Source organism: Callospermophilus lateralis, chromosome 7 (genome assembly GCF_048772815.1).
Source record: "Callospermophilus lateralis isolate mCalLat2 chromosome 7, mCalLat2.hap1, whole genome shotgun sequence".
In the NCBI taxonomy this organism is placed as follows: domain Eukaryota; kingdom Metazoa; phylum Chordata; class Mammalia; order Rodentia; family Sciuridae; genus Callospermophilus; species Callospermophilus lateralis.
Window position 1 is genome coordinate 138134278 of NC_135311.1, and position 14024 is coordinate 138148301.

Here is a 14024-nt window from a genome sequence, read left to right on the forward strand (position 1 = left end):
CCTTCCTTTTTGTAGAGGGAACTGAATCCAGGAGCACTTAACCACTCAGTCACATCCAGTCTTTTTATTTTGAGACAGGGTCTCACTGAATTGCTTAGGGCCTCTATAATTTGCTGAGGCTGGCCTTGAACTTGTGATCCTCTGGGGCTGGGGATGTGGCACTCGCCTGGCATGCGCGGGGCGCTGGGTTCCATCCTCAGCACCACATAAAAATAAAGATGTTGTGTCCGCTGAGAACTAACAAATATTTTTTTAAAATTCTCTCTTTCTCTCTCTCTTAAAAAAAAAAAAATTGTGATCCTCTGCCTCTGCCTCCTGAGTTCCTGGGGTTACAAGCCTGCACCACACCCAGCAAACCCAGGGGCTTTTGAGTGCTACACATGTGCACCATCACTGAGCCACATTACTCTCCGCCCACCCCCCAAGGCTCATGGTTTTTATCTTTTGGGGAAAATTATCCTTTAACATTAAGGTGAGGTCACTAAAGCATGGAGATAGAGTTGTACAGTTAGCACCTGTTATAGAATATTGCCACATATTTTTATTCAGATGAAATCCACATAACACAATTAAACAATTTAAATGAACAGTTCAAGGGCATTTAATATATTCCTGATGTTTTACAATTGCCAACTATATCTAGTTCATCATCCCAAAGGAAAACCTGTGTCCCTCCACAGTCACTGTTCATTCCTCTGCAACCACCAATCTGCATTCTGTCTGTAAGGAGTGATCTATTCTGGAACTTCATTTAAATGGAATTGCACAATATGTGACTTTTTTCTGTCTGGCTTTGTTCACCTAACATTATGTTTATTGTTGTTGTTGTTGCTTTTTGCAGCCCAGGGGATCAAATCCAGGGCCACATGCATGCTAAGAAAGTGCTATACCACTGAGCTACACCCCCAGCCCTGAACAGACTCTTTAATTTGGCTAAGATGATGTAAGCCTTATGGTATGTGGTTTTTAACCACAATATAAAAGTAGTGAAGTTTGAACACAAAGAAGCGTCCACCCTGGGTGACACGTGGTCAACAGGAGCTCTGGTCTCTGCAAAGCTTGGTGACACCCAGGCTGCCATGCTTTCTGTCCGTGATTCCCAGGTACACACACACCCTCCTTGTACACTTGTGTTCTCTGATAGGCAAGGTCAAACTCTGTTCTTGGTAGGAAAAAATGTAACAACCTGGTCATATTGAGGTGTGTCAGAACATGATCAGCCACTCCCCTGCCCAGGGGACATTTGTCAGAAGCTTGGTCCCGAACTTAACTGATGACAGAGTCCGTCCTGGCTCCTGGAGCAAGAGCCTTGACTTGGAAGGGCGTCTCCCCCTCCTCCCTACCCACCTTGCAGAGTTGGGTTCCGATGACCAGATGGCACGCACTGGTGGGGTGCGGATGGTCACAGGACACGGGGAGGGAGACACCCTGTGTGGGCATTAGGCTTCTGAGGTTTTGTGTCGACACAAGGAGCTGCTGGGGCACCGCAGGGGTACGGGTGGCTGGCTGGGTCTGCCTGATCCCTGGTAACACTCCTTCCTTATCTCACCTGGAATGGAAATGGCTGAGAGCGATTTCTCCCTTCCTGCCCCTCCCTGCAATCAAGCCTGCCGCAGGTTGCCCTGCCTTGGTAACAAGTTCATTGTGTGCCCGCCAGACACACGCTGGGCATCTCTACTGTGATGTGAAGAATGCGTTCCTCAAGAACCTGACACCTGCCTCGTGGCACACAGAAGCAACGCTTAGGGGAAAATCGCCGTCAGACTGATGGGGTCTTGTGCAGCTTTTTAATCTGAACACAGACAAAAGAGTTGCAGTTTGGATGAAGACAGCAGCCCAGCTAAACCTCCGCTGGCATCTGCTCCAGCAGCATGGGGGTCGGTCTTTTAAGATGAAGGTCCTCAGAACATTCTCTTCCAGTAGAGAGCTGTTTCGTCAGATTTAAACCTGAAGGTGCGAGCTGGGCGCAGAGCTCAACAGGAGGGCGCTTGCCTGGCCTGCACAGGCCCTGGGTTCCATCCTAGCACTGCAAAAAGAAGGGGTGCTGCAGACACAGCTCAGTGATGGAATACGCACGAGGCCCTGGGCTCAATCCCTAGCTTCCCCGACTCCCAAACATGTGTGTCAAAACAGCCATGTGTGTGAAGAGGCCTTCAGCTCTCTTCCTGTCTCCCTCCATTAATTTAATGTCGTGGAAAGCACCTCCTACAATGTCTGAACAGCCCCGGGGCCTCCCCAGTTTTCAGCGCTCCTCCTACATCTCCATCTGCCACTAAGGCCTGCTCTTTCACCGAGAGGATGGCTGTCGCTGGCCACCTGGCTCAGCTAGGGGCGGCCACTGGCAGGCACACAGACCACACACCCTCTCCACGGGTGGACGGCTGCCTGTTGACCAACTGCACAGTGTGCACCGAGCACAGCAGGCAGCACCATTGGCACAACCAGGACTTTGGTATCAAATCTTGTGTTTTCAATCCCAGGAGACCTTCAGGCAGGAGCTAATGAGGGTTGTTATCAGTGAACATCAGGTTCAGCTTCACGGGACAGACAGCTAAGTGAAAGAGGATGTTTCTTTACTACTTACTAAGTCTAGGCAGGCCGTCTGGGGTTGGCATGGGCCTCCTCGCAGTAAGGGATCCCAGCTCCTCCTTTTTTTTTTTTTTTTTTTTTTTTTTGAGACAGGCCTCACTAAGTTGCAGAGGACCTTGCTAAATGGCTGAGGCAGTCCTCAAATTTTCGATCCTCCTGCCTCAGCCTCCACTATCACTGGGATTACAGGTATGGGCCACGGTGCCCAGCACTCCTGTCTTGCTGTTTGTCCTGTGTGGCCTCAGTCTCTTGGCCCACACCGGTGGTGTCCACGCTCTAGGCAGTGGGACGGAGAAAGAGACGAAGAAGAAGGTAAGGTTATCGGAAGTGTCATCTTTGCATATGTGGCAATCACAGACCTACACCAACTGCAAAGGCACTGGGAGAAGATGTCTGTATTTTGGGCAGCCACAGGTCCGTGATGGAATATTCACGAGGGAACTCTAGAAGAAGAACCAATCAAATGGATTTGGGGGTGGGGAAGAGAGCCATTAGCAGTCTGTGCAATCGAAGCCCAGGCAAAACTTTAAAATTCCAGAACATTCCTAGAGAGGTGAGCCCAGCAGGACCTGAAGTCCTGATACTGTTGTCCAGCTTTGGAGCAGCCCAGGGACTTGCCAGTCTACCCTGTGCTGCTAAACTGACATTTTACACCCTGGTTGAATTTTTCTTATGAAAGATGATATTCTTTTTGTTTTCCTATTACAGTAGTAATAGAGAAATGCTATTCCCCCTCCCACCCTGCCATCGCCACGTTTTGTCAATTCTATGTGATAAAATCTCTCTCCAATGGATCTACTTCTCTTATTCCTACTGCCACAGCCTCACTGCCCCCTCTCCCCGTCCCCAAACCCAATGGCTTTTGTCCCTAAAATATTCTCCTCTGGCAGCCAGAGTGATCTGTAAAGTCACCTGGGTGCCAAGTTCAGTGGTACACACCTGTAATGCTAGCTACTTGGGAGGCTGAAGCCAGAGAATCACAAGTTGGAGGCTAACCTCAGCAACTTAGCAAGATCCTATCTCAAAATAAAAAATAAAAAGGGCTGGGGAAGTAGCTCAGTAGATAAGCTCCTCTGGGTTCAATACCAGGTACCAAAAAACAAAAAACAAACAAAAATTCCTGTGTGTGTGTGTGTGTGTGTGTGTGTGTGTGTGAGAGAGAGAGAGAGAGAGAGAGAGAGAGAGAGATTAAGGACTGAACTAGGGGTACTTTACCACTGAGCTATGTCCCTAGCCCTTTTTACTTTTAATGGTGAGGTATTAAGTCGCTTAGGGCCTCGCTGAATTGCAATCCTCCTGCCTCAGTCTCCAAGTCACTGGGATTACAGGTGTGTGCCACTCGCCCAGCTTGTTTTTTTCTTTTCTTTTTTTCTTTTTTTTTTTGTTGGGGAGCGGAACAGGAGTTACTGGGGATTGAACTCAGGGGCACTCAACCACTGAGCCACATCCCCAGCCCTCTTTGTGTTTTATTTAGAGACAGGGTCTGAGTTGCTTAGCACCTCACCATTGCTGAGGCTGGCTTTGAACTCTCAGCCTCCTGCCTCAGCCTCCGGAGCCACTGGGATCACAGGTGTGTGCTACTGCACTTGGCAGCTTGTTTTTAATTTTACAGATTTGGGGATCAAATTGAGGGCTTCATACATGTTACCTACCTCTTCCACTGAGCTATACCCCCCATCCTCTCCCAAACTTTTATTTATGAAATATTAGGAATTAAACCCAGGAGCACTCTACCACTGAGCTATACCCCCAGTCCTTTATTTATTTATTTATTTATTTATTTATAGATAGGATCTTGTTGGGTTGCTGAGGTTGTCCTCTAATTTGCAATCTTCCTGCATCAGCCTCCCCAGCTGCTGAGATTCCAGGCATGTAGCCACCACATCTGGCTTCTCCCAAATTTTGAAGGCCTTCCCTCAGCTCCTAGGACCAAAAGCAAGCTCCTTAACAAGGCTGTAAGTGCTAATGATAGTCTGACCTACCCCCTCTTCCACCATTTCCCAGCCCCCTCTCCACCACTCTTCTGCCCTGCATTGTGTCTTTGGCCGCCCTGACCTTGTGATTTCTTTTTCGATTTTTTTTTTTTTTTTTTTTTTAATTTTTGGTTCCAGGCATTGAACCCAGGGGTGCTTAACCACTGAGCCATATTCCCATCTCTCTAGGTTGCTTGGGGATTAACTAAGTTGTTGAGGCTGGCTTTGTACTTGCAATCCTCCTGCCTCAGCCTCCCATGCCATGGCTCCCAGCATGAGCTTGTGATTTCTTGGTGGCACTGATCTTTGTCCTACAGGGCCTTGGTACGTGCTGTTCCCTGCCTGGAAGGCTTTCTCTGTAAGCTCTTCCATCCCAGCTCCAGCCCACATGTCAAGGAAGGCTCCCAGCCCAGCTGCACACACACACACACCTTAGGGGCCGTTCCTAGCTATAAGTTGATCAATGTTCTTATTTGAGCCATTTCCCCCCCTGTGATCTGAGCCCCAAGAGACCAAGACTATTTTGCACCCTATTAGTTTTCCCCTCTAGTACAGCAATAGGCTCAGAAAATAAAAACATAAATATACGCTAAGACGAAATCTCCAAAATCTGACATTCCATAATAATCAGTTTTCAGGTGCTAAATTTCCTAGAAGGGTGTAGAAACATCAGTGTTCACATTTTGTGTTTGTAATGACTTCGGAAATGAGACTTACCAGATCTCTTGGTAAATACTGTCCCTGTTCAAAAGACCCCAGCATGCCCCAGGCCCGGGTTCCATCCCCAGCACCAAAAAGAAAAGAAAAGCAACCTAATGTGAGAAGTCAGAGAGGGCCCGAGGCGAGGCTCTGAGCTAGAGAACCGCTGACTCGCTTTGAGTCTTCTCTAACCTCTGTCCTAAGGTTCCCAGGGAGGAGAAAGTTAGAGGTGCCCTCCGGGCCCAGCTACCAGGGACACCTGCAGCTGCTTGACCAGTTCTATCAGAGGAGCCTTCAAAACACGAGTCGGCTTCTTGGAAATCCTCTGCTCTCTGCAGTTGGTCAAGAGGTCCGTGGGTCGTGGGGTTTTTTATTACTGCGTTTCAAACTCCAAAGCGCAGATAGGCTTCAATGAGTAGTTCCCTTCTCGGTCCAGGCCCAGCGGCGACAGGGGCAGGGGTCCGGGCTCTGCACGCGGAAATCCGGGGTTGCCACCTACTCCTGCGGTAACGGAAATTCTGAAAACCAACAAGGTCCACCCGCAGTGGGCGAGCCCAGGCCAACCTTTAGGACCAAAGCACTGTGCCCTCCGAGGGGCCACTGCCCGCTTTTGAGCCCTTGGAGTCTGAAGGCCTTTTCTGGCCTAACGGCGGCCTGAGAAGAGGAGCCCGAGGTCCAAGGGGCAACGAGGACCCCCGCAGGGCTTACAGAGGACCGGGGCAGGGGCATCCTCTGCCCTCGGGTCCAGCGGCCGTTTGGCCTCCAGGAGCACCCTCAGGGCGGCTGGGCAAGCGGCCTGGCAACTGCTCCCCACAAAACGAATCAAGGTGATGGGCCAGAAGGAGGCCTCGGGTCAAGGCCGCGGAGGACCAGGGCCGGGAAGGCGCTGCCGGAGCCGGTGGGCCCCAGTGGGGCAGCGCCGCCCGCCCGCGCCCAGCCGCGCGCCAGGTCCGGCCGGCCAGGGCGAGCGTTGGTGACCCCGAGCTGAGCCTGCGGCCCCACGGAAAGGCAGGAGCCAGGTACAGGTTGACTGGTCCCCTCTGGGCCCCCGTGGACTCCCTCCCTGGGCACTGGCCGGAGGACGCCCCGGGAGAAGCGGAAGGTGTGGGTCAGGACGCTGGCCCCTGGCCGCCTCCGGGCGTGACATGGCTGGGGGCTGCAAAGGTCGCCACTGCTTTCCGTTCCATTGCGCAACCTGGTCCCCTTCCCCTCACTCGCCAGTAGCCGACCTCCCACCCCATTAAAGTGCATTTCCTTTGGAGAGTTTCTCACACTTTGAAAGAATCTGCCACCTCGGGTCTTGCCGTGCACTAGTGGGAAACCGTTGTGTCAGGGCTGGGACCCAAGAAAAATAGTAAGGGAAGTGCCGGGTCCTGCCCTAGCGGGGTCCGGGGAGTCCTGGAGGGTGAGTGGCGAAAAGATGGGACAGGATCGTTCCGTTGGAGCCATCTCCAGAGAGAGAGGCTCTAATGCAGCTTTGTCTGGGTCATCTTTTATTGCAATTTTTCTCATCATTAGAAATTCAGAATACATCATTGATTATACAATTTAAAACTTTGCCAAGACATGACATTTCCTTAACCATGATTGGGGGTACAAAAAAATGTAACATTGATTTACATTTTTGCAGGATATGACCTTTAGTTATTTAATTATTAAAAGGACAGAATCATTAATAAAATGCATCACTAATTTACATTTTTCAGATTTTCCCAAGATTTACTATTTTCCCCAAGATATGCTATTTTCTTATTAACTAATGCCAAACTACATAACCAGACTCTAAGTCTTCTAACCTATCATTAACCTTTAAGTTTAAAGTACACCTTTACTTTATTTGTAATCTAAAATTCCCAGCTAAAAAAGTTCCCTTAAATCTTATACTTAAAATATCCTAAAGTTTATAAATCATTCATAAGACATATCAGAAACCCATACAACTAAGAACTTAAGAATTTCTAAACCAAAAACTAAATAGGATAATATTTCTAACATTATTCTAAAAATACATCTTATAAAGCTACTTTAATTAATTACTAAATTTATTCTCATAAAACTGGTTGAGCTGCTTTCTCAAAGAGTTTCTTTGTTTCTCAGTCAAGGTGCACTAGTTCTCATATCTTTATAATCTTTATCAATAGAAAGTAAGTTCTAAACATCAGTCCACTTTCCACCAATATTAACTATGATCATCATATATCCCTATGTAAAGTAAAAAAGGGTTTATAAAAAGAGAAGAATATATCTTTATATGTTTTAACTTTCCTAAGTGTATAATATAACTTTCCTCAATCAAAAAATGAAACTACATATGGTGGGCTTTGTAAAATAAGCATAATGATTAGGTTTTCTAAGAGGCCGGAAATATGAGCTTGGGTTCTAGTTGATGTAATCAATGTGGTTCCTAAAATTCTCATGACCTTTCAGAGGATGATTGTTGTCCATTATCAGATTTGTCCTCAATGTGCTGAGATAGAAGAACAGCCTTCTACTTTGTCCTTGATGTGCTGAGGGGTAGTAGAACAGCCTCCAAGGCATGAACTACCTGTTGTGTTCTAGCCATCTGAAATTTAATTTGTTTGGCATTTAACATGCTCATGCCTCCTGTCAGGAACATAAGCATGAAAATGCAAAGTCCCAATTACATAAAAAAGGGTCTCATGGTTTCGGTTATCCACCAACCAGCGTGGCTTTGCCAGCATTCATCCTCACTGTGACCCTGTCAAGACAGTGGGAGAGCGGCTTGGCCAGCACTTATTCTCACTGTGACCCTGTCAAGACAGTGAGTGGGGGGTCGCCTTCACCAGGGAAGTGCTTTTCCTGTGAACAGGGACGTAGGGACACCCCTAACACACACATAGGACATCGTCATCCTCCTCAGTCTCCACACTGAGCAACCCTGGTCACAACCGCAGAGATTGCAGCAGGTGCCAAGGTCGGGTGGCCAACTCGCAGTGGGCTCCAGTCACTAGTTGAAAGGTGAAGGAGGAGAATGACCAGATTAATTGGATTTATGCCACAGCAAATAAAACCAAGAACGAGTCCTGCACAGAAGAAAACCCGCGGGCTTGGTGGGGACTTTGCTCTGGATTTTGGCCACTGGGTCTAGCATGCCCCTTGGCAGCTGAACACGTGCTAAGCACAGGGGCCAGCAGTGGCCTGGCTGTGAGTGGACAGCAAATGGACCCAGCCCAGCAGTGTGACTTACTTTCCCAGATCAGAGGCCGGTATAAAGGTGCAGTTCTTTATTGCCTTCCCAACCCCGATGAATGCACAGAAAAGAACATCTCTAGGCCATTCATAGGGTCTTACAAAGGAGAATAAGGAACTGTCCCCCAAAAGAGTAACATGACGCTGGGGGTGTGGCTGCGTGGTAGAGCACAGGCTTAGCAAACATGAAGCCCCAGCATCCATCTCAGCATAAAAAAAAAAAAAAAAAAAAAAAAAAAAAAAAAAAAAGTTGTATGATTATTTGAGCAAAAACTGGCTACTGACTAGTAGGACTTGGTTGCAGACTCCCTGCTGGAACTGCTTCTAGAAGCCTCCAGAGACCCCATCTGTGGCCCCCCTATTTATTGCCTGGTGTCCCAATTACATAAGTGTGACAATGTTGCTTTCCTTATGTTCCTGACAAAAATAACCCTTCCAGTCACTCACCTCCAGCCTGACTGGTGGAGACCTCCGCTGTGGGGAAGCGCCACAGACTGTCCCCATCAGGACAGCACTGAGCCTGCAACCCCAGGGCACCCACTGGCTCAGCCAAACCCCAGACATTTAACTGAAAAGCGGAAGTGAAAGGCAGGCAGGCCTCTGGGTTCCCGAAAGGGTTATTCTGACTTAGACTAGCTGTAAAAATGCAAGTGGCTGGTAGTTGCCACGGCCAAAGTGCATCCGGAGTGTCCTCTCTCTCCATCCAGTGTGTTTGTCACTTGGAGGAGGCAAGCAGCACATTGTCCCTGCAGCGCAGAGATGGAGAGTTCCAATGAAGAGAGGAAGGAAGGGGTAAGTGTGTTGGAGGGGGCCGGGGCCAAGGCCTGCTGCAGGGCCTGCCCAGCGGCCCTGGGCAGTCATGGGGGTCCCTAGTATCCTGGAGCCAACTCTGAGACACTGTGGGGGTACTTGCCCCTCCGCCCACCCAGCTGCTGGAATTTACAGGGAGTAGAGGTGAGGTTTACAAATACTCTTTCTGCTGAGCATTCTACTGGAACAGCTGTTTAAAAAGTATCCAAACTACATTCCAAACTGAAGAGTCTGAAAGGGTTCATTTGCGCATTTCTTCTTCATGGTAAGAATGTGAGATGAAGAGACTTCAAAATCAAATGTGTCCGTTACAAAATCCTTAGTTGCCGCTGGTGAGCTTTGGTCAAAATTTTGTTTTGAGTTTGGTTTCCGAGAATTTTAGTCTTTTCAGCAAGTAACATAGCTAACCTGCATGTAAAGAAGATAAACACCAAAAAGGTATTGCTTGATTTTTTTTTTTGTTTTTAGAGGTGGAGTCTTTGTGGCCCTCCACTAATCATATTACAGCCACTCCCCTTGCAGATTCCCTTGATTGAGGCAGTGCATGATGAAGGAAAGGTAACACGACTTCAGACACTTTCCAGGAATCTGCGTCTTATTGATCCCAATGGCATTTACTTGTGGTGGAGAGGGGAAGGGTAGTGTGCATTTGTGCAGAACGGCGTTGTTCTGGCATGGGTGGAGACATGCTCGTCACAGGCCGGTTGGAGCATGTGGAGTCAGAGTGGTTCTGGGAGATGGAAGCACCTGTTACTCTTTCCTACTCCATCCTGTTACCCCCACAGGACTTGGCAAGTTAGTTAACTCTTCTCTGTCTTAGTTTTCTCATCTATAAAACGGCAATCATTCCTGGACAGTGGTGTACACCTGTAACCTCAGCCACTCAGAGCAGGTGGATCTCAAGTGCAAGGCCAGCCTCCGCAACTTGGAGAGACTCTGCCTCAAAAAAAAAAAAAAAAAATTGAAAAGGACTGGGGATGTGGCTCAGTGGTAAAGCACCCCGGGGTTCGATCCCTAGTGCCTAAATAAATGAACAGGAATAAGAAGCACTCCATGTCATGGGTCCTGGAGTAATTAAATGGAATAATGCACGTCAAGCCCCTGGCACAGTGAATTCTCCTATAAGGTTTTTACTTCCGTGATCCTTTAGAGTGTGTTAATCTCAGCTCTGTTGACATTTGGTAATTCTGTGTTGCTGACACAGAATTGCAGGGTGTTTAGAAGCATCCCTCTCCCTGACTCACCAGATGCCAGTAGCACCTTCTCCCAGGGGGGACAAGCAAATGTCCTCTAGGGGCAGAAGCAATCCCTGCCCCCCAGCTGCCGATCATACTTCAAGCCCGCATGCCCACTTGCCTGCACGGGGGTTTTCTTGTTTGGATTTCACAGCTTAGAAAGTGTTGGGCAAATCGAGTGTCGTGGCCTCTATTGGCTGGAACAGGAACAGAGGTAAAGAGGGCATGGCCAGAGGAGGGCCTGGTTTGCTGTCCACCAGTCAAAGAGAAATGCAAGGGATGGAACCGCACCTCACCATGGTGCACCCTGAAAAGGAGCAACACTTTGTCAAAGGAAATGATTCCAATAACCACAAGCAAAGGGCATGACCAGTCATGGCCTCTCCTCCTCTGGGGGAGAAGACTCCTTTGGGCCAGGCACGGGGTCAAGAGGGGACTTAGGAGCAGTGGGAGGCTCTGTGGTCTGAGCAGAAAGTGCCAGGCAGTGCCTCAGACCCGGCTCTGTGGCCCTCTGTGACCCTCTGTGACCCTCTGTGGCTCTCTGTGGCCCTCTGTGACCCTCTGTGGCCCTCTGTGACTCTCTGTGGCTCTCTGTGACTCTCTGTGGCCCTCTGTGGCTTTCTGTGACCCTCTGTGGCCCTCTGTGACTCTCTGTGGCTGCGTGGCCATAACCTCGCTGGCCTTTGCTTTCCCCATACATAAAGGAAAAAGACCAGTATCTGTCCAGTGTGCAGGAAACTTTCTTCCAGGAAAGGAACAACCTGAAAGAAAATAATGGAATGGTTTAGAAAAAAGACAGCAAAGCATTTTACAACTGATCAAGAATTGTTGAATGAAATCCCCCCACAAAAGTACTTCGGGACTATGAAAGTATTTATTTCATGGAGTGTCCCCACCACCAACTAGTGCAGTATCCTGAGCAAGTAACTTCCCCTCTGTATGCTAGGGGTTCTCGTTGTTTATTTGCATTGATCCATTAATTAATTAATTAGCCCACCCACTTAGGCAGACCGGGTGTGGATGGGAGGCTGTTTGGCCAGGGCACCCTGCCCAGTGTCCTGAAAGTCACACCTGGCAGAGGTCAGCCCTGAAGCTGGTTGTTTCACTGAAATCTGAAGATGGTCTCCTCATCATGGAAACCAGGGCAAGATTCCTCCCCAAAAGTGTGGCAAGAAGAGCCCCCTTCCTGTGTCTGGAGGGCACTGGGGCCAATGTCATCTCTGACTCGTCATCTTCCTCATGTCCTAATGCAGCTCAGCACCAGATCTCCCCCTCCCCCTGCACACTCCAGGAAAGAAAGGAAAAAGTGAGAGAGAGAGAAAGAGAAAGAGAGGGAGAGCTCAAGCAAAAGAGTGCTTACGCCCTCTTTTATGTACTTTTAAAATACACTACCTTCATTGAGACTAACTCACATGCCGTATAATTTCAGCCATTTAAAGTGTACATCTTTCACCCTTTAAAAAGGGGGAATCCTAGTGGGGCACAGTGGCATGCAACTGTAATCCCAGCGAAGTCTGAGGCAGAAGGATTGCAAGTTCAAGGCCAGCCTCAGCAACTTATTGAGGCCCTAAGCAACTCAGCAAGACCTTGTCTCAGAAGGACTGAGGGTGTAGCTCAGTGGTAAAAGCTCCTGGGTTCAATCCTCAGTACAAAAACAGAAAGAAAGAAAGAATCCTGTGTTTTTGCCACCGGCCTGGAGCCAAGGAACACTTTGCTAAATGAAATAAGCCTGGTGCTGAAAAACATGTCCCCTGTGGTGTCACCCATGTGAAAAAGCCAAACTCACAGAAGCAGAATAGAAGGGTGGTTGCCAGGAGCTGGTGAAGTTGTCACGGGTACAGAGATTGAGTTCTCCAGGGATGTGGTGGGCGGGGGGGGGGGGGGGGGGGCGGTGCTGGAGCTGATAATGCTTCCCTGTAAACTTGAGATTCGGTAAAAGAGTGGACCTTGACGGTCCTCACCTTGCACATACCGGAGACGGCCACGTGAGGCCATGTGTGGAGCCTGATTGTGGCAGTCCCTCCACGTGCACTGTGTCGGATCGCCACGCAGCGCAGCTTGTGGGAGATGCCACTCGGCCCCAGAGGAGCTCATGTGCTGATAAGTTGAAAATATCCTAAGTCCCTAGTGAATTTCTGTAGTTTTCCCTTGAAGCTGACGCTGCGGGTCAAGGACTGTCTGTATATACCACCTTTATTTGTTATTCTTTGCTCAGTAAAGCTGGAAAAGAATACAATATGAACTCAGTGTATACTCAGAGTTATGCGACGGTCGCCACAATCGATTCTCGGACACTCCCATCACCCCTGAGAGATCCCTGGGGCCCCCAGCTTGCTGGGCCCCCAGCAGCCACTCTTCTACTTTCTGTCTCTCAGATTTAGAATCAGAATCAGGTGATGGTTGTGACTGGCTCCTCGTCCCTCCTTGTACGAGCGTCAGTACTTCCTTTCTGCAGGGCTGAGTCACATCCCGGGGAGTGTGCACACCATGTTGGTCCATCCATCCGTCACTGGCCCTTGGCTCGTTTCCACTGGGCAGTGGCAGTGCTGCTATGGAATGTTGGTGTGGACCCTGTGGCTTCTCTTGAGTTGACTCCTAGGAGGGCAATTGCTGGGTCACGTGGTCACTGAATGTGGGAGGACCCGCTCACCTTTGCCTTTTCCTGATGGCATCCCCAGGCTTTTGATCTGACTCCCCACGGCCCTCAGAGCTGCAGCGAGCTGCACGTCTCCAGCGGTAGCCCTCTGTCTGCCTCCCACTTCTGCTCTGCACCAGCAGCTGAAGTGTCCGCTAGAAGTCCGTGTCTTTGTGCCCCTCCTGTGCAGAGCAGTGAAGGCCTAAGCCATGGCCCTGGCCCCCACCCATCCCATCCCCAGGCTCAAGAGCCCTATTCCAGGTGCAAGGTCCCAGCTCTCCTTTTTTTGTGGTGCTGGGGATTGAACCCAGGGCCCTGTGCGTGCGAGGCAAGCACTCTATCCACTGAGCTGTATCCCCAGCCCCCAAGCTCCCCTTCTCTAGACCCCTCTTTTTAATCACTATGTGATTTTTCCTCTTGATACTTATTGCATTTATAGTTTAATTATTACACCATTGTGGGTTTTTGTTTTGGGTTTTTTTGTTTTGTTTTGTTTTGTTTTGTTTTGATGTGTGTCTTTCCCATTGAACAATTTGGGGGAGGAGGTGGGGCGATGGTATTGGAGATTGAACCCAGGGTACTTTACCGCTGAGCCACATCCCTGGCCCTTTTTATTTTTTATTTTGATAGGATCTCTCTAAGTTGCTTAGGGCCTTACTAAGTTGCTGAGGCTGGCCTGAACTCGCAATCCTCCTGCCTCAGCCTCCCAGGTCCCTGGGATTACAGGCGTGTATCACTAGCCAGGCGTGAACAGCAATCTTGAGGGCAACTGTTTTGCTTTCCAGGGCAAAGAAAGGTGGTTGGGCCAGCACAGTGAGACTCCCAGAGTGCCTGGCATTCCACGGGGTGAGTCTCCACTCCTGCAGGGTCTGT

At 49.2% G+C, this 14024-nt stretch overlaps 1 protein-coding gene across 2 annotated transcripts in view; it reads left to right on the plus strand.

The window, feature by feature from the left end:
* The window catches only part of Slc2a5 (solute carrier family 2 member 5), a 33814-nt gene that overhangs the window by 2210 nt on the left and 17580 nt on the right, over nucleotides 1-14024 (plus strand). The window contains exon 1 of one of the 2 annotated variants that reach the window (XM_076863388.1): nucleotides 9204-9263. The exons of the other annotated variant lie outside the window; for it this stretch is intronic. Coding sequence (XP_076719503.1) covers nucleotides 9231-9263 — 33 coding nt within the window. The 5' untranslated portion in view covers nucleotides 9204-9230. Of the gene's footprint in view, nucleotides 1-9203; nucleotides 9264-14024 lie in introns of those variants that run through there. 2 annotated transcript variants of the gene reach the window in all.